The following is a 25833-nucleotide window of genomic DNA, read 5'->3' as shown; positions in this document are numbered from 1 at the left end:
ATGTTGACTATGAACAGCTGGCTCGATGCCTGGATCTGTCATCAGTTTTATCTGTCGTCTATATCCGTCATCCCCTGACTTCAAGTGAAGTTTGTCAAATACAGCACAGCATCATTTTGAGTACAGACCTCACACAACATATCCTACTTGCTTTCAAATCCATCTCACAAGCACGGAATACGTTGAAGAAGACATTCAGAAACTGCAGAATAACCACAATACACAGGAGCATTTCAACTCAACGGAACAAAATGGGCTCTTACAGCCAGGTCAATTTGGTTCCATTCCAACTAAAATTAACAATCTACTTAGTAGTCATACCAGAGGTGCCCATGGGGGAAGTGGCAGGGGTACCACTGTGGACATTTAGACCCAACGATTGGGAGGCAGCTGGTGGCAGAGGCTGGGGTACGGCCACCGAGGGTCCGGGCAGGGGTCCAGGTGGGGTTTCTCTCTGTGGGGACGTCAGCGGGGTACTTAGAGGTGTGCTGGGCTGGGATGTCTGACCTCCTGCCAATCTAGCCAGTCGCCTTCTACGGATCTGAATTGAATCAACACAGATGAGACAATACATAAACATAATCATTGATTGATTGATGAAATTGAAATATTTAACAGTTTGCAGAATTACAGTACATTTCAAGCACAAACTCAATACAAAGACTGTTAACTGTGAGTGGACGACCCAATTAAGCATTACAATTGTTTACAACAGGGCCCACATTGTTCAATTCATCAGAACATTTAGAGACGTACAAATAGACACTTCTATATAGTCAAAGAAGAGAACAGGAATTCATCATACAATAGATTGTATGATGAATACTTGGATACATTCAATAGATGTAACACTTTTGTTTACTGATGGTATTGATCACATTTTGGGCATGTCATTAGGCGACCTTCGGCAAAAATGGAACATTCAACATTATGGAAATAAATTATGGATCTGCCATTTTCTGAGCCATATCTGGAGTATATAGTGTTTAAGAGTGGTTGACTTTTTATATTTAATGATAAATATTTAATATAAAAATTAACAAAAGTCAGACAACATGGCATATTACGAGGACTGTTTGTTAAAGATGTCCCCAGTCAGCCAGCCTATATATTGTTGACAATAGAAATTACTGCGTTTACCCGACTCCAAATTAAAAACTCAGGTAGGCTGGGCTCACAAATTAAGGGATATAGTATTATACAGTCATTATGATGATAACCACATTTAAGTATTTATTACCAAAACACATGATAGACAGATAAATGCAGCTCAACCTACACCACAGACAATGGGGGGGAAATGTCACCACTAGCTAGCCCTCGCACAGCTGGTTAGCAAAACAATTACGCTATGCACAGTGGTAAATACAATCTTTAGTCAACTATGATGCATGGACGATGTATCGTAACACCCCCCACAGCTTGTCATTACGGTTTAGGCTTTGCTGCTGTCAATAGCTGTCACCTCGACACATCACAGCCGACAGATGATTGCACAATGGTGGCCCGCTGTGTTTTTATGCTGAGTCGCCTCGCAAGCTAATTTCTAGCTAACGCTATAGCAACATAACGGTCGCCAATGACTGTTAGCTTCGCGAAAGCAGGCTAGACAAAATCATTCTGGCACGCATGAATACGCATAAATAAATAATGTGTATTAACACACGGACTGGGGACGTGGCCTGTAATGGGATTTATTCTCGCAGAAATAGCATTACGTTGGTATGTCAGCCTTTTACTCTCAGGCATTCATTTAGCCTTGCAGCTGAATGCTAACCTCTGACACAAAAACACCACCTGTACAGACTTGTTACTCGTACATATATTACACCATAACTCGTTTCACATTGGTCAGCAAGGCGCATTAACAAGTACTGTTAAAACAACAGAATTTATATCAAATTGAATTATTGAATAGAGTAATAATGTGGCGACTTAGCATCTATAGCTAACCTCTAGCAGCAAAATCGTCCAGTCTTGTCGTGAGGGGGGAAACATGTAATAGTGGAATACAAATATGGAAGCAGCAGTAACACTAAATGACAATTATTGCCTGCCAATTGATTAGAAGGCTTGTTTCACTGCCCGTCACCTTACCTCGTCGGCACTCAACTCCTCCATTGTAGCTAAGTGAGCTAGCTATATGCTCTTTAATTTTCAACAAGTGTATTGATGTGAGGCAGCCAGAGCCAGCTAGCCTGCCCTGCTATATTAGAAGCTAATGTGCATAGTCTAACTCGTTAGACAAAGAGATGTCAGCCGTGATTGTCTTCGGGATCAAAACGGGCAAACCAAAGCAACGAGGATGGGCAGAGACGCTTTCCCCAAAAGATCTGCCGTTGACAGTATTCTATCTAAGAATGAAACAAATAGAAAAGTAGCTGGCTATTTAGACCGTCAATATACAAGCGCGGCCATTTTGGTTTCTAATGTCACGTGACGGTGACGGGTGTTGAGTGGAGATGTGTTCGGTGTTCCCCCTAGCGAAAGAAAGAGAAAAATATAAATAGAACGATAAAATAATTCATTCCCTTTCTTTTTTGTGTTTATATAATTTGTACTTTTCTTGCCATTCATTATGCATCATAATGACTCATCACTCTGTTAAGTGAAATGCATTATGTTCATACTGATATTGATTGATTAATTGATTGATTAATTGAATAGGCCTACTTATTTACAGTTTGCAGTTTACAGGAACTGAATTCTATACTAGGGCCTTTACTGTTCCTAATATATGTTAACGACATGACATCAGCTTGTGACTGCAACTTGTTCCTGTTCGCAGGTGACTCAGCACTACTTCTCGGACAGGAACAAACTGCAGGTTGAAAAGGCCCTCAGCTCTGAACTCGGTAGAATCTGCACCTGGCTCGCTGATAACAAACTATCTTTACACCTGGGAAAAACTGAATCCATTCTCTTTGGATCTAATAGTAATCTCAGCAAGGCAAGATGGCTTCTTGGTTAGAGTGGGGGACAATATTATCACACGAAAAGATGAAATTACCTACCTAGGTTCCATCCTGGAGGCTAATCTTTCCGGTGATAAAATGGCCACCAACGTAATCAAAAAAGTCAACCAAAGAACAAGATTCCTTTACAGGATCTCCTCACTGGTCAACAAAAACACCTTGAAGGCCCTAACAAGAGCCCTCGTACAAGGTTTCTTCGACTATGCATGCACCTCTTGGTACAGCACCTCGAAGGCCCTTAAAACAAGGCTCCAGACTTCCCAAAACAAACTGCTACTAGCTACTAATACACGTATCACCACTGCAATCCCAAAGAGCAGTGGTCATGTGGAGAGCTTTGCTGGCTTCTGCTTGAACAGAACATCAGCACCATGGGAACTCTGGACACTGGCAGTCTGGCACGGTGAGAATGTGTTGGGAAAACCACTACATGCAACTGAGGTTCCTGGGGGGCCCATATCTGCCAGTCCATATCCCTTTTATGCCCATATATGGAGATGTCATAAGTACTATATGCCCATATATTGGAACGCTAACTATCCGTACTACTTGACGGACACTACACTCCCTCGAGTTCTTGTCACCTTGCGAGTGTGAAGTCGGTCGGTGTCCCATACATGCACATGACCATATATGGGCATAGGAGTCGCATCTGTGGCTCTGCATAGACAACCGGATCACTGTACTGTAGCTGTCAGTCCTGGCTTGTCCCCTTTATGCCCAAAAATTTAGTTCGCTGATGTGATCCGTATATCCATTATGTGCAACTGGGCAAAAGTGGGTATGCCCCCTTTTGTGACCATATATGGAACTGACTGATTTGGTTGTGGCTGATGCCATGGGGACACATTGAGGTTAGACAACACACATATTTACATAATTGGGCGTAGCTGCATTGGGAACTCCTTATATGGTTATGGCTGAGTCAGAGTGATGTCAGAGGACCGCGTGCTGGCCCTATCATCATCAGCCAATTATAATAAATAGGAAGGTGGCGCTAGCTCTTGCTGCCATATTGCAGAACCAGCCTCAATCATGGTGCGCATGAACGTTCTCTCAGATGCTCTTAAAAGCATCAACAATGCTGAGAAACGCGGTAAACGTCAGGTCCTCATCAGGCCGTGTTCTAAGGTCATTGTGCGCTTCCTTACCGTCATGATGAAGCACGGGTACATTGGAGAGTTTGAGATCATCGACGACCATAGAGCCGGGAAAATTGTCGTCAATCTCACAGGCAGACTTAACAAGTGTGGTGTGATCAGCCCACGTTTTGATCTCCAGCTGAAAGACCTGGAGAAGTGGCAGAACAACCTCCTGCCCTCAAGACAGTTTGGATACATTGTGTTGACCACCTCAGCTGGCATCATGGACCACGAAGAGGCCAGAAGGAAACACACAGGAGGCAAAATCCTTGGATTCTTTTTCTAAATGTAAAGAACTGTTCAAGTAAATCAAACCGGGAGGAAAAGAAAAGAAAAGGATGGTGTCACTAGAGGAAACGCCCAGGGGTCACTAAAATTCCCAGGGGGCCTCCTCTCCTCTCCAGATCATTAATGTTCATGGCAATCCGGCCAAAATAATGTGTCCAAAGTTTTGGACAACAAGCCCTTACTTAGAGCCCTACCGCTAGTGGGCAGGGGCGTAGCCATAGGGGTGCCTGGACATAGAAAGCTGGCCCACCCCAAAAAATATATCTTTTGCATTTGTTTTTTAAATAAATACATGAATAATGTAAAAAAAAAAAAAAAAGCTTGGTGTCGCACGTCTGCATGCAGGCCCACCCGAAACTTCAGTTTTGGGTGTGCCAGAATACCTGGCTGGTGGCGACCATTCCGAGGTCACTCAATGTTTTTTTGCGTATTTTGGCTTTTGGGGCGATCGTTTTTGTATTAAAAATATTGCAGAATGCTGTCTGCCCCAAAGGGCAGACAGCTATATGCCCATTAACAACATGTCTAGTATTGTAGGTGTGTATATCTTGACAATAATCCATTTGTTCAAACAAAAGGCATCTTTGACTTAATAACACAAAAGAAAAATGTGGCCATACAAATTCTTTGCTCAATAGTGAGCCATGAGAGGCTCAATATTGAACTACTACCGGTAGTTCTTATAGAATAGCCCAGAACAAGTCTGGCTGCCCTATTTTGTACAACCTGTAATTTAGCTAGATTCGTTTTAGACGTAGATGACCATCAATCCAAGTGACACAAAACTAACGATTTACAAACTTGACCCATGATGTCAGAATGAACATAAGATTGACACTTTCTTGTGACTGCAATACATAAGTAAATATAATATAGTAAGACGTCCTGAGGGAGAGAAGCGACCATATGGAATATATGGTGGCGTGACATGTCACGAGGCGTGATGTCACAATGCGTGACCATATATGGAGGCATGACGTCACGAGGCGTGACCATATATGGAGGAGGCATGACTAGCTGATGGGAGATGCTGGTCTTCATAGTAAATGCAACCTTCGGTCGCAATTAATATAGTGCAAGGCCTAGCTTTCATGAAATTCTACAATGTTTGCAACATACAGTTTTTTCTTTAATACTTAGGCATTTAGCAGACACTCTTAATCCAGAGCGATTTACAGTAAGCAGGAACAAAAGACATGGTAATACATCAAATACATAAAAATAGTCATCAAGAATCATATGTAAGCTAAGAACCTAACAGTGGAATATCTATATAAGGCACTATGCATACGTCTAGTGTCATGTCTACATAAAATGCTATCTAAGTTACATAAATTGAGCCTTTGCGTACGCCGTAAGGTCGCGGCAATGGCAAAGTGCTACGGCAAATGCATGAACAACATGTTTAACTATCATGAGAACAGTTTATCAGATTGAACCAGTCCTTACAGGAAGTCATTTTAGGCACATGCAGCCTATGATAAGGTCAGTTTATTCCTGTTAAGAGAACATGACTGAGAGATGTTGCAAAATGTAGTTTGCAATGATGAAAAAAATACAACATGATACAGAATTAATTTAAAAGAGTTTATATTATTATATTCAATTATGAATATTCTATCATAATATTTCAATAAGGTAATTAATGAATTCAGACTAAAATATTTTCTTTGCTTTTTCAGGCAAAAAATACATAATAATAGTAAGTCTACATGAAAAAAGCAGCTGTGCATATTACAAGAATGCATAATATGAATTATACAGTACTATCAGTATATGAATTATACTGATAAAATAAAGACACATTTGTAATAACATAACATAATAAAATAACCTACCTAACTAATGTTTAGTGTTGCTTTTAATAGCTTTAATCAACACACAGAAATGTGATGGACATTATACAAAACAAAACCAAAAATTAGTGTCTACTGCAGTTTCTGCAGTGTCATTTGTATCACTTACAAAGTCTTGAAAGTGTTACTTCTCTCTTCTGTCTTTATATTGTTATTATTTTGATTTAGCATGGAGTTAAGATGTTTTATGTAGCCCTGCACTTTGAGTATACCCCCTCAACTGGAAGTTGTATTCATGACATATGCAGGGAAAGCAGTAGTAGATCCATTACGGCTTGTTAATTTTAGAAATGTAATATACACCAACAAAGATGACTCTGAATTCAGTAAGCACTGATACTGATACCAGTCATGGCTGTATGCACTGCGTAATACAGAGGGCAGATTGGACCTAGGAGGGAATTTGTGGCAAAAGGGTTCCTGGTTTGATTCCCTGGATAGACAGACAAAAACACTGTAACCCAACACTCTTGAGCAGCAAGGCACTGAGGGCTATATCTTGTGCCACCCCTTATCCCTAAACTAATTTGCCATTTCTCCGAAACGGTCGAGAAATGACAGAATTACATTTTTATATAGCTTTGTAATGCTACTGATATTTGCGTGCAACACTATACACTCTTGAAAACAAAGCATTGCAAATAAAGAGAGATGAACTTGGTATGTCGCTTTTCTGAAATGTACTCACCACAGCAAGGAGGGAAGCAAAGGTTTTGAGTGACAACCGTTTCCATTTCAATATTAAACCTGAAAGAAACAATTTGTAGAAATTCATAAGATTCTTGATTATGGTGTGGATAGCCCCGCCCCTTATGTCTGCTTACTGTATATTGTCTGTTTATATGTGCAGCACTGTTACCTCACAGCAAGAAGATCTTGGGTTTGAACCTGAAAGGGGCTTTTCTATATGCATGTTCTTTTCCTCCTGGTTTCATCCCAGACTAAAATACATAATGCACGTTAGGGACATACTCCTTACAATACCCTTGAGCAAGGCACTGGTCGTACAACTGGAGACACATTTCACCATGGGGATCAATAAAGTAAGGTAACATGACAAAATAGTCAAGCTTTGTCCAGATATCATTTTTAAGCTATTTAATATAATTAGAAAACTCTCAACTTAAAAATAAAATAGAAATTAGGCTGTGGGGAGGAGCAGTTAGGCCAGTTTAGTAGTCAAGTAAACTTCCTCTATTGTAGAAAAGGGGAAGAGATGGTAGATGAGTAGGAGAGACTCAGAAAGTTCACAGCAGAAACATTAAAGAACCTTTACCATCAAGAGGAGACACTAGGAACACACAGAAAGAGGTACAACACAATGTCCTTTTTTCAAGTAAAGTGCTCAGTAAAGGGTCAGTTAACAAAAATGTTTTGTTGTAAAATAATACCTTCATACAGATGTTCTGAATGTATATGCATTGCTTTGGTTGCCGAGTATGGGGAAGATTGTTTAGGTGTACAAATGTGGTTGTCATGAGAATAGAAGTATTTTCATATTATTTATTTACGTTGTCAATGATGTCCAAGTATCATGTCTGTATTGTAAGAGTCTCAGCACAACCTATGAACCAGTATGTTTATTTTAATCCTGTTATTGCACATATAAACTAGATTTATCTGATTTTGAAGGCTGTCCTGTGGAGACAGACTGACTGAGAGGATGTTGACAGTCATCTGTATGACACTGCTCTTCTCTGTGATGGGCGGCACCGGAGGTATAGCTTCTTTTGCAATCTGCAAATTGCTTCTGTAATCCTATTTTTTGCTTTTGTAATTATTGTACCTTTATTGTGTATTGTCTTGTCCACTTACGTTCATGTATGTATTGTAATTTGTACAACGCACATCAAACACTCACTAACTACAAAGACTACAACCACTTAGTACTTGTAGAATGCAGAATTAACAGGAAAATAAAAACAAACAAAAACAAAAGTAATGGTTTGATTAAACTAGCTCACACTTCATCTAATGAAATATTATTAGAAAAGTACAAAAAGAAATTGATAAGATATTTTACTCGTTTGCTTTAAACAGGTACGCAGGAAACTACTACAGGGAACTATACTGGTGGATGGAGTATCACCTTCACCAAAAAAGAGCTAACACCTGAGGCTGGACTCTGTATTGTTATCTCATGTTCTTTCACTCATAATGCTACATTGATCAAACCCACAACTGCAATATGGTTTAAATGTGAATCTCACACTGACCTGCACTGCCCCATTAATGACATAATATTCAACTCCAATAAAACCGAAAAAGAAGAAAAAAAAACCCCTCCGTTGTCGTTCAGAAACCGAGTGACCCTGTTGGAACCAAGTTTCACACATCAGAATGACTGCAGCATCACCATCAATGATCTTACGGAGTCCGATACTGGATTATATCAATTTAGAGTTCAGGGCACAACAACGACAAAGCCCTTTGAAGCATATACCTTTGCTCTTAAAAAGACACTCACGGTTACAAGTATGAAGTACTCTTTCTTTATATATACAGAATAATCCCAAAAAAAGAAAAAAGAAAACATCTACTGAATGCTTTACTAATAAATATTATCCTTAAAACTATTCATAAAACATGTCTTTGATGATATAGTTGCATTGAATAATGTAACGGATATTCAATGTCATAATGTCATTATGTTTGCTGTCCCACTATAGGTCTAAAACAAAAACCCAAAGTAAACGTTCCTCCTGTTCTGATAGAGGGAAGGCAGACCACACTGACCTGCACTGCCCCGGGGCGCTGCTCTGGAACTCCTCCCAACATCACCTGGACATGGAGGAAGACAGGCCACAATGACTTTCTCATCACAAGCAATGACACTATTTTGAAAACAGAGAATCATATTAGAGTCAGCTCAACTTTGACCTTTACCCCTTCATCTGAACACGACGTCAGTGAAGTCACTTGTAAGGTGACCTTCAAGGGAAACATTACAGCAATGGAGACTGTGACCCTGAATGTCACCTGTGAGTATACCATCCTCCGTGTCTGTGAGCTTGTAGATCTGCTATTTGCTGAATGTTATAACCTACAGTATAATGACATGCTTAGAATATGGATGTTAGGGTTCAAGTGGTTAATGGTAGTTTGGAGTGGAAAGTTAAAGTGAAGTTACATCACATCTTCATTTGTCATGTTTCCAGAACCTAGAACATGACTGGTGGGGTTGTGGATCTCTGGTCAAAGACCACTTGTTTAGAGCAAATGAATAAGCACACGTGAATTCAAATGGTTTAATAATTGTCAATTTGTGTCAAAGACCTGAAGGAGCCCAAAATCAAAGGGAATACCACAGTAGAAGAAGGTGGTACTCTGAATCTGACCTGTGACGTTGAAAACTCCCCTCCGTCTACTACTGTCATATGGACTGATCTTGACTCTAACAAGAAGCTTGTGAATGGTGCTGAGAAGGCAGATCTAATCATTCATACGGTGACAGGAGAACATTCTGGAAGGTACAGCGTCAGCTGTACAGCGAAGCATCTGAACAAGACCCTGACTACGGTTACTAATATAACTGTGATGAGTAAGTACACTGGTGTGAAAAAAGCTCCTGGAAACAGTCTATAAGAACCTGATAGAGGGAATCTCGACTTTTAACATGGCAATGTGGTATGGCAATTTTAATATAAAAGCAAGAAGTAAGCTGCAGCGCATAGTGCGAACCTAGCCTCAAAAATCATTGGGAAGAAACAGAAACAATTAATCTACTGTACAAGTAAGTAATTCTGAAAAAAGCTGTCAAGATAGCAGGGAGTTCGAACTACTTCCCTCTGGTAGACGGTACATAGAGCTAACCGTAACATCTTTAAAAACTCCTTCATTCCTAATGCCATTAAGGCACTAAATGATACCATGTCTCGTTAAACCTATTTTAATGTATTTGTCACTGTTGTCCTGCTTTTTGCCATGAACATAATTGTGTGTGTTTTGTTGCTGTTGTTGCTGTTTTGTTGTTGTTATGAGACCGAAGAGAAATGTCACAATAAATGAAACTAACTAACTAACATGTGATTTTATAGTACAACTTTGCTTGTTTGCCCTCAGCCATTCCAGTGATCCTCAATGAATCTGAATGTGTCCAATTGGGAACTTATCTTATCTGTGTGTGCATCAGTCAGGGGTTTCCCTTGCCGACAATCACATGGCAGGTAGACCTATTAGAGAACATAAGTGAGTCTTCTTTCAAGACAGTGGTGAACTCAGTGAGTACCTTGACTGTTGAAGACCACTACAACACTTCTGTTAAGTGTTTCAGCAAAGGTTATGGCACAACAGTGAATAAGACACTTATTATCAAAAAAGATGAGCCAAAGCGAAAAGGTAATCACATCATACATTTAGATATTTCTATGTTGTACATTACTGTCAACACTATACCTGTTTGTAACCAATTTCATTTAGAGTGTATTCATATTATCAATGGTCAATAATTACGTTAGACTCTAACATATTTGTTGACCATTGAAAATATCTAATGGTTAGAGAATAGGTTTCTCACAAATGTTCCCCTTTCCTCTAGGTCAAAATGAACACTTGAAGACTATCATTGCATTTCTGATTGGTGTTACACTTTCCATGACCATTTGCTGTTTAGCAACGGCATACCATAGGTGGAGTGTTACATTTTATGTTCATGTTTCTTTGTTCGCGTTTCAAATCTTATTAAGATTTTATTGAGAAATATTAAACTCTTTCTTGTTAATAATTTCCCTAAACAGTGGAGGGGGTGTTTGATGCTTTGATGCTTTTTCTCACTCTTTTTATTTTCTCTCTCAAAATGTCTACTCAGATGCCCAAAGAAAAACTCCAGAGACCAGGCTGAGGTGCTGCATATGGTCACTTGTCAAGATCAACAGGTATTTTTGCTTGTTGTTTCTATTGATAATACTGTATATTGGCCCTACAGTGGAAATGTTATACACAACACTATTTACCCTCTCTATAACATTTCTAACGTTTCTGAATTATTCTTTGAAACATGTTGATTTTCACTGAATGCTCGTCTGTTCGAAGAAAGGCTTTGGCATCTTTATGACTGACTTGCTCATATCAATTCCACAGGAGGAGGCGAGGCAGAGAGAGACCAGAACAGATAGCTCAGTCGTCCCTCAGGGTGAGGTGAAAGAAGTGGTCTATGCCAATATTGACTACTCCAAGATGAGGCAGAGAACTGCTGAGGAGGAGGCAGAGCACAAACGAGAGATGACAAAAACAGAGTACGCTGAAGTCAAGAGGGAGGGGTACAAGAAGCAAGACAGTGGCGCAGAGGACAGTGGGACAGTGGAGAGGGAAGATGAGGATGAGGCGGAAGCAGTGGTCGGACAGCATGAGAAGAGAGGACACTGTGTGACTGAGGAAGAAGAGGGTGAGGATACGGCTCTTTACTCCAATCTTAAAGCCATTATGTTGAACAGCGGAGCACCAGATAGCTCAGTCAGTCAGGGTGAGGTGAAAGAAGAAGAAGAAGAAGAGGACTATGCCAGTTACAGTATTGACTACTCCCAGCTGAGGCAGAGAAGTGCTGAGGAGGAGGAGGCAAAGCACAAACGAGAGACGACAGAAACAGAGTACGCTGAAGTCAACAGGGAGGGGGACAAGAAGCAAGACAGTGGCGAAGAGGACAGTGGGACAGTGGAGAGGGAAGATGAGGAGGAGGCTGAGGCAATGCTCAGACAGCATGAAGAGAGAGGACACTCTGGCACTGATAGTTGGACAGTGGAGAGGGAAGATGAGGATGAGGCTGAGGCAATGCTCAGACAGCATGAAGAGAGAGGACACTCTGGCACTGATAGTTGGACAGTGGAGAGGGAAGATGAGGATGAGGCTGAGGCAATGATCAGACAGCATGAAGAGAGAGGACACTCTGGCACTGATAGTTGGACAGTGGAGAGGGAAGATGAGGATGAGGCTGAGGCAATGATCAGACAGCATGAAGAGAGAGGACACTCTGGCACTGATAGTTGGACAGTGGAGAGGGAAGATGAGGATGAGGCTGAGGCAATGATCAGACAGCATGAGGAGAGACACTGTGGGACTGAGGAAGAAGAGGCTCTTTACTCCAATGTTAAAGCCATTATGGGTGAGTGTGAGTGATGAGATGCCCCCACCCTCCAAGCCTTCAAAACCGCCCTCAAGACCCACCTCTTCAACATTGCCTTCCCTATAGCTAACCCTTTTCACTGTCTTTTAATGTTTTTTAGCTTCTAGTGATTATTTCTTTTTTCTATTAAAGTTGTTTTTATTTGTGTTGTTATCTCTGTAAGGACCCCCCATGTAAAGCGTCTTTGGGTACTCAGAAAAGCACTATATAAGTTTGAGATATTATTATTATTATTATTATGACAATGACACCATGGACATCAATGAAGTCGTTCAATGGCCTCGCACTGCATAGATGGCTGAACTACACAAAACGTGCAGCAGAAACGACCTTCAGGATCGGATATTATTGCTATTTGGAAATTATGTGATAACGTTTGAAGATGTTCACCTAATGAAATGCCCAAATAGGGTTGAAGGTGGTTAAGTTAAGAGTGAATGCTTTATGCTGTCAGCTTGTGCATGGGATGCTTAATAGAATTGTGATGTGATTGTGAGATTTGGGTTTTGATCCGCGAAATAACTATGCTGTGTATTGAAGGTCAAAATTGACTTTAGTCATTTGCAGGACACCATCCCTTGTGGATGTGGATCACTGGCTTGTTTCAAAACAGGCCTGGCAAACCACCTAATAGGAGACCACAAGGGGAGCTAAACGCATTTCTCCCATAGAAATGAGGTGTCATTCACTGCTGTACATTTTTTCTTTTTTCTCCTTTGTAGATAGTGTTTTGTATTTGTTGTTGGTATTATTATTTAAAAAAAAAAAAAGTTTTATTTATTATTTTATTATTTGTTTTCAATTTACTTTTTTGTTGTTGGTATTATTGTGATATTTGTATGCTATCTTGATGAATGCATAGAACAACAATGGAAACAAGTCCCCAGGACATTTTTGTGTTATACTTTTAGCCTAAATGTGTCTGACTGTAAGACATGCTGTTTACATTTCTGACTAATAAAGTATTCAATCAATCAATCAACTCATATTTTGTAATCACACAGTTTTGGATTCTATGGCAGGGTTAGGGTCAGGACAAAAATATCACAAAGAATGTCAAGTGACAGCTATAGTCACATTTTACGATCAACTTCATGTGGACGTGCTGTCCAGCAAACCATGACATCCTCTGGTAAAATAAATAAATAATAATAATAATAATTTATAGTAATAGTATACACAGGAATTAATTAAATGTAGACCATGTCATTAAAGTGCATAATGCAAGCATGAAGCACTAACTTAATCCTAAATCACAGAGTCACAGACTTCGGGTGGTCACCAATTTGGGGATAACAAAGGCAGTATAGCAGTATAACAAACACGAAAGTTAAATTAAACGTACTTACTTCCTTGCAATGATCTGTAACATGGCTGTCACTGTCTCACCACACCCACTTTGCATGTCTTTCGCAAACACGAGAGGAAGAAACTCGTATCATGCCCGGTGTCATGGCTGGCTCTTGCCATGACAAAGATGAGGAGCAGGAGACAGTCGAAAGTTGAACAAAGTATATATGTATTGTAAAATAGGCCTAGACATTAACTTAACTAACTGAACTGGAGAACAACATAATCAGGCAACAAATCCTATAAGGTGTGGAGTCAGTAATCAGTGGTGTGGTGGTGATGGATGTGTGGAACATGGTGTGGTGTGTGTGTGTGGATGGAAAGAATAAGGTGGACATAACATCAGCAGGACATGGAGGCAAGCAGGCAATGGAGGCACAGACAGCAGGTCTGCCTCCTCTGGATCTCTCTGAGTGAATGGCAGGGACATTGCTTTTATAGCTCACTGGAGGCACCGGGCCCAGGTGCTCTCCAATGAGCAATCAAGACGTGCCCCACCCAGGCTCACCTATAGGGAGACAATTAGGCAGGTGCACCACTACACATACTGTGTGTCTCATGTGTGTGGGGCATCACACCGGCCTACTACATGTATAACCCTTTAAAAAGGTCCACTCCAAATATATGGGGACTAGGTTGGTGGAGGGTGTGTAGCGCCCAGGATCACATTAGATTATTGACACAGGGGTGAAAAATGGGTTACAAAATCGTGGGATAAAAAATATATTAAAAATAAATAAAAAGGTCCACTCCACAGGGGGCACATCTTCGCCAGGCCAGGAGGCCTATATCCAGGGCTGTGTAGTGTGTACGTCATGGGTTGCATTACATTCACACATACATTCATACACCGAAGTACAATTTTGTGGTATTTGTACTTAACATGAGCAATTCCAACATCTCAGAGGCGAATATTGTACTTTTACTCCACTGCAGTTATTTGAAAACTTTAGTTACTACTAGTACTTTTTCCACCACTGGTACTTACGCGGAACAGCATCCACCGCAGTCACAGTCCATGCACAGTTTGTTCCTCCAGCTGGATCCGACTGCATGCCATGTGCCATCATCAGCATCGACACAATGAGTCATATCTATGGTTACATAATAAATGCAGTTAACACACTCTCACTCTCACTCTGTGTGTGTGTGTGTGTGTGTGTGTGTGTGTGTGTGTGTGTGTGTGTGTGTGTGTGTGTGAGATGTTTTACTTTGTTACTGTTCTGTTGGCCTTTACCTGACTTGATTTCCATTCGATAACAGGCAGTATGAATCACTGAAGGCAGGGCACACAACAGTAAGTAACCAAGTGTTTCTTCAAGGGAAAAAGAACAATACAGAGTAAGATTGAATATGCCGGATTTAATTAATTGCTTCCTCTAATGTTATACTGAAAATCTGACCAATCTGAAGTGAGTGGTACCCTGTTGGTACCCTAAACACAGGGACACAGGGACACTACCAGGGACGGACAAAGCTGGGCATTGGAGTGGCTGCACCCTATGGTTGCACCACTCAAAAACACAGAACCTCAATGGAAATCTTTTTAACATTCTTTTGTATAGGTCTATGCCACCATGCCTTTTTTGCAAACCGTAACGAACGTAAGTTCGTAACATAACGTATTATTTCTGTAAAGTATTCAATCAAAATGGTCTATTTTGAAATCAGAAAATGAACTAACAACATTGATGTGTTTAATCAGAAATATGCGGTTCAGTCATAATACTAAACAACAGCAACCCCTGTTTGTACCCTAAACTAAACATAGGGACACGGGGACACCACCAGGGACGGACAAAGCTGGGCATTGGAGAGGCTGCACCCTATATGGTTGCACCACTCAACAATTAAAAATTAAATATGTTTAAAATTGTGTAGCTTTATGTAGGTAGACTATAAACACCCCATGAATGTACAGTATATTGATATTCTAGAGTTAAAACCATCTGTAGTTATGTTTCAATATACACTAACTAAAAAGACTATTTATTTTCTATGCAAAACAAAACTCAACATGGTGGCAACTGAATCGTTGTCTCCTTTTGAAAATAGGTTTGTTCTGATGTTTGCTAGCCTCCTGTTTTAAACCAGTGAGTCCTTAGAGACTTTGGAATTAAACAAAGGGAGGAGGCGCGTCCTAAGTCCATGGGGCATGTGTAGGAGTCAAATCAAGCCAATTATATTTATAAAGCACCTTTATAAACAGCCAACGGCCGACCAAAGTGCTGTACAGCAAGAGAAAAAACTAAACACATACACATTGCACAAAATATAAACACATTGCGCAAAACATGACATATTACACATAACACATCAAGGTTAAAACACACAAAAAGAAAGGGCAACAAATACAATAACTACCGTAGATAAAGTGCCAATCGGCACAGGTCTCCACCAGGGCAGGTCAGGTTGTGGCCTCATGGTGGCGCTATAACAGGCCGTTGAGGAATATTTGGGGGCAGAGTTTCGCCGTTGGAGGGATGCAGGGACAATGTTTTTCCTGTTTTCCATGTGCGCATACATAAGTTGTATACAGATCGATGCAGTTATAGCTAAAAACAGGAATTGGCCTGTTATAGCACCAAGGTGAGGCTGATTTTGGGGAAAAGATTGTGGCATGTCGTCCTCGGCCTAGTGGAAATGTGCGTGTATAATTTCACGGAAATTGCACACTGTTTGTGATTTGTGGCATTATTTCGAAACGGACCAATCGTGTGAGCTTTGGAAGCCAATCTTAGCCAATCAGGATGGAAGATGGGAAATGGTGCCGCTCCGTGTTGATCACATGACTATGGAGATAGTGTATACCGAATTGTGTGATGTACTGTATGTATAAAATGTGCATGAGTAATCTACAGAAATGTGTTTTGCCTAAATCGGCCTCATGGTGGCGCTATAACAGGCCGTTGAGGAATATTTGGGGCAGAGGTTCGTCTTTGGCATCCAGGGAGTGTGTGTGCAAAGTTTGGCATGGATCGGGCCAACGGTGCTGGAGATTAGCTGATAACGGACGGAAGGACGGACGGACACACGGACACAAGGAAGGACACACACACACGGACGGAGTGCAAAACATACTCTCCCCCCAGGCCTTCGGCCTGGTGGAGACAAAAAGACGTCAAGCAGTGGTTCTCAACCTTTCCTGGCCGCGACACCACAGAAAAATCAAATAAGTATACTTGAGGCATTACATTGAGTTTGACTCGGTTCCACAGACATAGCGTTGTGAGCTTGTAGATCGACTATTTTATTTTTTGCCTCTTACATTATTTGACAATCTGGCCAATGTTTGACCAGTTTTTATAGTATGCGTTGTTGATTACTTTTGATGCAGTGTGACATTGTCTGATAAGACATCTATTTGATTGATGAATGGCCCAAAAACAACACAGTTTTACAGAGTCCACCCGTCCCCCATATGACGACGTTGTCAACGCTCTGTCTGATACAATAGCCTAGTTGAGTGATTAGATCATTAGAAACTCTGCAATGAAAATAAAAATGAATAGGTTAATAACAATTGCTATGTCTCTGAAACAGTGTTGAAAGGAGTTAAATGTTATTTAAAACTGCAGTTTTTATTACAAGCCTGCCCTAGTAATTCTAGTAATTGCTTTGTTTTCAAAATAGGTTTTCTTCATTTCCTGAAAAATGTATATTTTTTATTTTCTGAAAAATGAACATTTTGGAGTTAGGTGGTTTCTTCCAGGCAGCAGAGATGTGTAGGTCTTACTCTACATGTATGTGACTTTTTGATTCATGTTATAGGACTTAGTGGCATCTGGCAAGGGTCACCTGTTTACCTTCAAAATATGACAATCCAACATATAGTATGTGGGTGGAAAAAATATGGGACATTTACCAGATGGAACAAATTACATATGCCCTGAGGTTTCAACCAAACATATTTAGTAAAAGATGGAGTCCTAGTACTGTCTCTACTAATGAGATAGCAGGTTTAGGAATCCCGAGTAACAACTCACCAAATACACTTCTCCCCAGACCTTCTGGTGTGCTCATATGCTTTCCTCTGTCTCCAGTCATGTCTGTCCTCAGTATTGTTCACTTCCCATTGTTCCATTTGCTCTGTTGTTTTTGTCTCACTACTTGTATTTTATTTCCTTGTTTTATGGTGAATACTTGTAAATGTATGTGAAGTTGTTTGTGTGTATGAGTGTATAATGTATATATATTCTGTGAAAGTACGAAACAGCTGAGGTTGTGAAAAAAGAAAAAAAGCAGTTGTAAGAAAAATGTATGCTTTTAATTCTGTGAAGTTGCCTAAACTGAAATAAAAACAAGCATTGAAGGAGCTCAGTTCGGGGCTCTCCCTAGGTTGGCAGAGGGAGAGTATAGCACCCAGGATTACAGTTTAGGCTTTAGGCTTAGACATTTGGTACCGGGTGAAAAAAAGAGAAAGAGAAAAGAAAAGAAAAAAAGATAATAGAGTTTGAGGAAGAACATAGGATTTCAGACAATGTAAGTTTGACAGACAGTAATGATATTACTACCCCACAGAAGCATAAACTGGGCATTCTACAGAGGGGTCATCCTTCTTGTGCACGCTGTAGACACACGCTTTCCAATCCATCTCTGCCACACAGTCATCAGGAAATCTCCTGGGTTCTGAATACCTGCAATCACAGAGTGAACATTAGAAAAGGCAATGGCTTCTGTTCTGACTTCTCAAGTTCATCAATAAACCCCAACCTTTTTTTAACGTTCTGTTTATTACATTTTAGATTTTTTTTAATAATAAACATAAACACAGGCTGAGAAGGATAAACAGAGTAACAAAAACAAAAAAAATACAAAAAACCAACAACACACACGCAAGAAGAAAGAAGAAATAAAATCTCCAATACCTATATAATAGGGGATGGATTTATGGGCAACTGTAATACATCCGAAATAGTATCAAATTTGGATGACCAATGAACCTTGAACATATGAAGAAGATTAGCTGGAGCCTGATGGCAAATCTATGGCACGGTGGATCTACATCATCATAAATCCTGGCCAACCTAACCGTGGTCCAGTACACCTAGTGGAGAAATGTACGTTGCAACAACACCCCATGTTTTGCACATATTGATGATTCCTGGTTAGCAGTGTGGAAAGTAACTAAGTACATTTGCTTAATTACTGTACTTAAGTACAATTTTGTGGTATTTGTACTTCCAACATCTCAGAGGCGAATATTGTACTTTTACTCCACTGCAATTATTTGAAAACTTTAGTTACTACTAGTACTTTTTCCACCACTGGTACTTACGCGGAACAGCATCCACCGCAGTCACAGTCCATGCACAGTTTGTTCCTCCAGCTGGATCCGACTGCATGCCATGTGCCATCATCAGCATCGACACAATGAGTCTGTATATCTATGGTTACATAATAAATGCAAGTTAACACACACACACACACACACAGAGTGAGAGTGAGAGTGAGAGTGAGAGTGAGAGTGAGAGTGTGTGTGTGTGTGTGTGTGTGTGTGTGTGTGTGTGTGTGTGTGTGTGTGTGTGTGTGTGTGTGTGTGCGTGCGTGTGCGTGTGCGTGTGCGTGTGCGTGTGCGTGTGCGTGTGTGATGTTTTACTTTGTTACTGTTCTGTTGGCCTTTACCTGACTTGATTTCCATTCGATAACAGAAAGTATGAATCACTGAAGGCAGGGCACACAACAGTAGGGCTACAGCCAAGTGTTTCTTCAAGGGAAAAAGAACAACACAGAGTAAGATTGAATATGCCGGCTATAATGAATACATTAATTGATTGTATAGTCTACCAATGTATATTCTAGAGTTAAAACCATCTGTAGTTATGTTTCAATATACACTAACTAAAATGACTACATTCATTTTCTATGCAAAACAAAACTCACCATGGTGGCAGCTGAATCGTTGTCTCCTTTTGAAAATATGTTTGTTCTTGATGTTTGCTAGCCTCCTGTTTTAAACCAGTGAGTCCTTAGAGACTTTGGAATTAAACAAAGGGAGGAGGCGCGTCCTAAGTCCAGTGACATTGTCTGATAAGACATCTATTTGATTGATGAATGGCCCAAAAACAACACAGTTTTACAGAGATCACCATATGACTACGTTGTCAATGATGAATTGAACAAGGTGGACCTTGTTGTAAACAAGTGTAATGCTTAATTGGGTCGTCCACTCACAGTTAACAGTCTTTGTATTGAGTTTGTGCTTGAAATGTACTGTAATTCTGCAAACCGTTAATAAATATCAATCAATCAAAAACGCTCTGTCTGATACAATAGCCTATTGATTAGATCATTAGAAACTGAAAATGAATGAAAATAAAAATGAATAGGTTAATAAAAAATACATTTGCTATTTCTCTGAAGCAGTGTTGAAAGGAGTTAAATGTTATTTAAAACTGCAGTTTTTATTACAAGCGTGCCCAAATTCTAGCCAGCCAGCCTCTCTCCACAGTCCACAGCTCTGCCCACAGCACTTTTTGAATAGGCCTATCCACTTTTGAGCTTTATGTGAACGCCACCTTAATTTAACTCTTGAGTAAAAAAAAAATTGGTAATGTTTCTCACCCTTGGCATTCCATCATACAGATTCATGTTGGTAACATGTGTACTCTTGCTGATGTTAAAGGGCCACTTCACCCCTTTTGCAAAGAGATCTTATTTTAATGATGTTTGGGAGACAAGAAACACTTTCCTGGGGGTTTTATGTGGGTAATATGTGTTTTTAGATATTTCACCCCAGGAAAGTGTTTGTCTCCCAATCATTCAAATAAGATCTGGTTGCAAAAGGGGTGAAGTGGTCCTTAACATTCTAGTGTAGCACCCATCTAGAGACTTCTGAAGGGCTGGCTTCAGGGTCCAGCATTCACTGCTGGTCCTGGATAGCCAGGACAACAGACTCTACCGTTGCCTATAGAAGAAGCTGAGCTGAGTTTGAGTTGACAGGGGAGATTTACTCCAGGACCTGGCTAAGATATGTATGCACTTCATTTAGCGGAGAATATCTCAACTGTTCTTGGCTAATATAACCGCTGCAAACAACTTAGGAACTGTGAAATATTCTCTATCCGGGGCGAAATACCCCAAAATGGCCACAGAGCACAACCAAACATAAAATTAGTTTGTATTTGTTGACAAAATTGTCAATATATGTAGTCATAGTTTTAGTCATAATAGCTTAGTTCTTATTTAGTTTTAGTGAAAAAAGGTAGTTGACTGAAAACATTTCGTCATAGTTTTAGTCAAACAGAATCAACACTGGTCCAAGCTTCTCCCTTGCCCAATGCAAAGAGGAGTGTGTGAGCCATGTCTCACCAACCAATGCATGCAGCTGGCATGAACACTATGTGAGTCAATGACATCAGTAATGGGTCCCAGCCCACCAGCGGCTACTTAACACCAGCTATCACTTTACACATTCAAACAGCTGGGCCTAATGTAACTCAACCCTTGGCAGCAGCAAGATGATATAGGAGGAGTCAAGCTGGATTCTAAGAAATGCTAAGCTCCGTTGTACAGACAGGTCTAAGTCAACAACATGAGACACAAGAGACCAAGTACCCATGCAGGGCCCAAGAGGTTCTGGTCAGGCCTCTGGTCAGCCCTTGACCCTGCGTTGGGAGTCCCGCTGCCGCTCAGGCTATGCCACTCTACATGTATGGTGCCAGTGTCTGTAACACCAACCTTCAGATGGTGCAGGCGTATAGCCTATGAGGCTAAAGGCCTATGAGACTAAAGGCCTATTCATACATTATACATACTCCAGTTTTAGGTGATAAGGTGAAAACGGACTACAACATGACGTCACACAGCAGTGATAAGCGACTCACTGCTCACAAATAAAATCAGTTGGATTTATTTATGTGGCGTAATTCAATTTATGCTACACTGACGTATCTAGAAAATACAAACATGCCACTTCATTTCAAAAAGGTTGCAGAACCCTGTAGTAATTTACTGGTGTAAATTGTAACACAGCGTTACAATTGCCAACTGCAGGCTCAAAACAATAAATCTAACATTATGACAGAGATATCAAATGTTAGACAACATCATCAAGGGGGAAGTACTACCGTAGCAGACAACCCGCAGCACTTAAAATAAAAATCCTTATAGGTGCAAGGCTCGAAAATATAAGTTGAGATGAAGAAAATGCCAGCACTCATTATATGTCCTTTTACATGACTTTATTTACCTCTGAGACTGAAAACGTACACGTTACGGCCTGTCTGGCCTTCCTCAGCGTTTGTCACAAACATTCATTCATCTCAACACCTTCATCAAACCTAAACAGATCTAGACATTAAGTAATTATGATAAACTGGAGATGAAAATGATTTACTTTAATGCCTCAAATAGGAGTCTTGGCAACAAAAAAAAATAAAAAAATAAAAAATAAACCCAGGAAAAAAAACATGAAAGAAATAGTTGGTGTCGGTGACTATCTGGTCAAGTTAAGCCAATAATGCTACCTAGTGGTCTAAATCCTCATAGCATCAAGTGCCCCCTCAATGCTTCATAGACTAGAACTCTCTAGTTCTCAAGGTGGAATCTGGGGACCGGCAGCTCCAGGTGTCCTTGAGGGAGTTCCAGGGGGTCCCCAGCTAAATGATTGATAGTTAGGATTAAGGAACCAAATGGCCCCCTTTGAGTCTGTAACTCAGAGTGTACAGATGGACCCTTACAGGTCTGTAACTGAGTGTACAAATGGAACCAAATGGACCAATTTGTACACTCTCAGAGTTAAATTAACCCATTAACCCATTTAATGGGGACCCGTAGGTTAATGCATGTCAAACTGGGGGTCCTTGAAATTGAAATGGTTGAGAATCACTGCTAGAGCCGTACAAATCTTCTCTTATGGGCATCCCTGGCATATCTTTTCAATGGGGGTCCGCAGGCTAATATGTGTCAATTTGGGGGGCCTTGACTTGTAAATGTTTGAGAACCACTTCTCAGCCTAGAAGATGGGGCTTCCAGACTACCTCAATGAGCCCACAGTCCATAGCATAAGCCTATCCTGCTTGACAAAAAAATAACACGTACTTTTTGATTAGCACTGCATAAAAAGTGCAGTCAAGTCACCTTGCAAGGAAAATACTAGACCTCTCAGTGTTCTTTAAGCTCATCTTCTCACTGACAGAGAGCACAATGTGTTAATTTCCTCTAGAGAAAAAAATCCTCTTATCCAGAGATTAGACTTCCATTGATCTTCATTAGTTCACATTCTTCTTGAAAACCTGTTTGCAAACTTGGCCTTCGCAATACAGCTCCTAAAAAGAGGAAATCACTGATATTATATTCAACCAAACATAGTTTTTCCAAAATGTCTTTCTGGCTGTTGGTAAATGTGTGGAGATCATATAACCTAAATGTCAATTCAATTCAATAGAGCTTTATTGGCATGAGAAAACATATGTTTACATTACCAAAGCAAGTGTCAAAATATAATAAGAACTGTTGAAAATGGGGAAAGTATATATATATACATAATCTATATACTGTACATAATATACAGGGTATAAAGCCTTTTGGTTTTTGACAAATAGCATTTTCTTGCAGTTACTGCATTTCTTTGTATACTATTTAAATAGTATAAAAAAAAGATTTAAAATGTGTTTAAGATGTAAATAAAATATCAATGGTCTTACCAGATGAAGTTTATCCTCCTCAATCCAGTGAGCCCAGCCTCGTTGCTTCTTCTCACCAATCTGATGACACACCAGTTTCTTTCCCTCCCGTGTGACCATTGACTGCACCAAAAAGAGACGCAAAGGAGAGAGATCAACACTGACTACTATATACTACACTAGTTCAGCATACCATTTAAAAACTACGTTTATGCAATGTCCATTCATTCATCAACATCATGTACTTTATCCTACACACAGTACATGCTACCTTTCATTTTCAAGTCAATCCCACAACAATCCTTAGCCATCCTCTGATCTTTGTGTAGGCACTAGGCTACCATTAATGTGATCAGTGTTCTAGTGACTGTAGACTTCACTGTAGGGTGGATGAGGGGAGAGATTCATGCTTCTCCTTTTGATATCAGGTCATTCATTTTAACCCATTCTGACCGGGCACCCATTTTGGTGTTGGCATCATGTTATGCTTTAGCTTTTGAAAAACAGCAGATCTACAAGCTCGTAGGGCGCCACCGAGTGGCGCGCTACGAACTTGTAGGTCTGCTATTTTTGAAAAATCGAAGAACGACTGACACTTTTAGAATCTGATCTCAGGTCAGAATGGGTTAATCAGACCAGTGTGTGTCCAGTGGAAACCTCGTATGAATCTGATCTCAGGTCAGAATGGGTTAATTGCTGGTGAGAATGTTTTATCCCTTTACTTTTTGTCTGATATGCTTCATAATGGGAGGCATAATTTGGTTAGATATACCATTGGTCCGACTGGATCAAGGTTAAAGGTGCGTTAAGGTCATTTTAACGCACACCTCACCAACCTTAATCCGGTCGTTTTAACACACCCCTCAGCAACCTTAATCCATGTTAGGTTTATGTGTGCTGCCCCGTGGGAGGTTAGAGTTAGGGTGAGGGTTTGAGATATCAGACCAATGGTATGTCTAACCAAAAGCATGCACCCCTTGATAATGTCAGAACTTAACTTTTATTTTATTTAAAAAGATACTGTAGCTTAAATAGCAGATCTACAAACTCACAACTATAGCAACTATTTTCACTATGATGTTGTACAATGAAGTACATAGGGCTTCATTACCTTGACGTGTCTGTTGTCAAGACCCTGGGTAAACTCCTCAAAATCTTGGTCCTCTTTGAAGGAGAAGGCATATGTCCGGAAAGTGCTAATGGTTTTGATGTTGAACAGCTCGCCCTGCTGCTCAATCACCTTCCTGTGGTTCAATCTTACAGCAATTTTTCGCACATAAAGGCTGATACCTGGGAAAGGCAGAAAGATGTTTCCCAGAACTGGATGTTAAATCCTGCCAAGCTGATTCACTGGAAGAAGTTAGCGCATACAACTGTCCCTCACTTCAATCTTTGCCTGCTCTCTCAAACAAATCACATCATGTAGCACTACTGAGAAAACCCCAGTCAGCATAGTCTAACACATGCAAACATGTGTAAACAATATACAAAATCACCTCTGAATGTCACATCAAAACTCACACCCTGAATAAATAAGAATTGACACATTGAATCAAAACACCTGTAACGTACCTAGTGCTACCATGTAGCCCTCCAAGTTGATATTGCTGATCATGTCCCATGTGCCACAGAGGCTAGCAGGCATTTTTAGACTATAAACTCAAACTGCAGTGTGTAGATGAGAAGAATATGCTGTGTAGTGGTGAAGGTGAGTGAGGACCTAAGGGTCAAAAACTGGTTTTTAAAGGCACAGGTCTGGTGACAGGGAAAGGGGTGTGCCTTCTTTTCATTTGCTGTCACCTGAAGCCAAAATTTGGTTTCTGTGGGAAACCCAGACAACCCAACCCAACCCACAACAGTTACAGTAATACTGGTCCCTGTGGGCAGCTCATCTAGCAATAAACACTTTTAGTTGTTACAATTTAGGCATTTAGCAGACGCTCTTGATCCAGAGCGACTTACATTTAAGCAAAAACTAAAGCATGGCATACATTCACATATATCAAAAGTAGTTATCATGAATCATGTATAAACTAAGAACGTAACAGTGGAGTATCTATGTCAACTATACATACTATACTACATTATATTATACAATATACATGTGTACTATAAGGTGCTATGTCTACATAAAATGCAATTCTAGTGCTGTCTACGTAGGTATCTGGTCTTTTAGGCTATTTTAATAGCCTCACTCAGCTATAAAGCTGTCAGATGCTAAGACATGCATACGTTTGAAAGAATACAGAGCTTCTGAAACAAATTATTCTACAGAACTTTTGTTTGCAAACAAACGTGTAAAGTGGTATTAGGTAGAATATCTATGAATATCTGCACAACATAAAACAAAGTGTCCAGAACATGAGCTGTCTAGTTTGTCAACCTGTGGGATATTTAGCTAAATAATATGTTTCTAATAGTCAATAATATCATGTGTCCTGTTCTTTCAGAAATAATGTTAATGAATAATACTGCTCA

The 25833-nt window shown here is 40.2% G+C and overlaps 4 protein-coding genes and 1 long non-coding RNA gene across 8 annotated transcripts in view; 2 read left to right on the top strand and 3 right to left on the bottom strand.

The window, feature by feature from the left end:
- Nucleotides 1–2414, bottom strand: part of ube4b (ubiquitination factor E4B, UFD2 homolog) — a 29834-nt gene extending 27420 nt beyond the window's left edge. For all 4 annotated transcript variants that reach the window (XM_080763025.1, XM_080763026.1, XM_080763027.1 and 1 more), the window contains exons 1-2: nucleotides 2098–2414; nucleotides 322–541 (exon numbers count right to left, since the gene is read on the bottom strand). In XM_080763025.1, the coding sequence (XP_080619151.1) occupies nucleotides 322–541; nucleotides 2098–2121 (244 nt within the window). In that variant the 5' untranslated portion in view covers nucleotides 2122–2414. The remainder of the gene's footprint in view (nucleotides 1–321; nucleotides 542–2097) is intronic.
- A 1579-nt stretch (nucleotides 2415–3993) lies between these two features.
- On the top strand, nucleotides 3994–4421 carry LOC308315343 (small ribosomal subunit protein uS8-like). The gene has a single exon (XM_080763283.1). The coding sequence runs from the start codon at nucleotides 4011–4013 to the stop codon at nucleotides 4401–4403; it is 393 nt and encodes a 130-aa protein (XP_080619409.1). The 5' UTR covers nucleotides 3994–4010; the 3' UTR covers nucleotides 4404–4421.
- Nucleotides 4422–10783: 6362 nt separating this feature from the next.
- LOC308314953 (uncharacterized protein) lies at nucleotides 10784–12372 on the top strand (the record flags this gene model as incomplete). The annotated part of the gene is made up of 3 exons (XM_080762777.1): nucleotides 10784–10889; nucleotides 11069–11135; nucleotides 11341–12372. The coding sequence occupies exons 1-3, from the start codon at nucleotides 10855–10857 to the stop codon at nucleotides 12370–12372; spliced, it is 1134 nt and encodes a 377-aa protein (XP_080618903.1). The 5' UTR covers nucleotides 10784–10854.
- Nucleotides 12373–19007: 6635 nt separating this feature from the next.
- LOC308315192 lies at nucleotides 19008–19697 on the bottom strand. Its single transcript, XR_013964003.1, has 3 exons — nucleotides 19613–19697; nucleotides 19355–19436; nucleotides 19008–19116 (listed from the first exon to the last, which is right to left on the bottom strand). It is a non-coding gene; the product is annotated as an uncharacterized lncRNA (long non-coding RNA).
- Nucleotides 19698–21786: 2089 nt separating this feature from the next.
- rbp7a (retinol binding protein 7a, cellular) lies at nucleotides 21787–25157 on the bottom strand. The gene is made up of 4 exons (XM_080764677.1): nucleotides 24928–25157; nucleotides 24467–24645; nucleotides 23377–23478; nucleotides 21787–22998 (listed from the first exon to the last, which is right to left on the bottom strand). Exons 1-4 carry the CDS (start codon nucleotides 24998–25000, stop codon nucleotides 22942–22944), a joined length of 411 nt encoding a protein of 136 aa, XP_080620803.1. The 5' UTR covers nucleotides 25001–25157; the 3' UTR covers nucleotides 21787–22941.
- Between the last annotated feature and the right edge of the window lie 676 nt (nucleotides 25158–25833).

The sequence above is a fragment of the Protomyctophum bolini genome, assembly GCF_963924005.1.
Source record: "Protomyctophum bolini genome assembly, chromosome: 5".
Lineage (NCBI taxonomy): Eukaryota > Metazoa > Chordata > Actinopteri > Myctophiformes > Myctophidae > Protomyctophum > Protomyctophum bolini.
This window is presented reverse-complemented; position numbering and strand designations above follow the sequence as displayed.

Excerpts from the sequence above, each read along its gene's own strand:
- LOC308315343 (XM_080763283.1), top strand. The coding sequence starts at position 4,011 with ATGGTGCGCATGAACGTTCTCTCAGATGCTCTTAAAAGCATCAACAAT.
- rbp7a (XM_080764677.1), bottom strand. The coding sequence starts at position 25,000 with ATGCCTGCTAGCCTCTGTGGCACATGGGACATGATCAGCAATATCAAC. Across the intron at positions 24,646-24,927 it reads GGGCTACATGGTAGCACTAG|GTATCAGCCTTTATGTGCGA; the intron begins GTACGTTACAGG and ends TGCCTTTCCCAG. Across the intron at positions 23,479-24,466 it reads TTGACAACAGACACGTCAAG|TCAATGGTCACACGGGAGGG; the intron begins GTAATGAAGCCC and ends TTTTTGGTGCAG.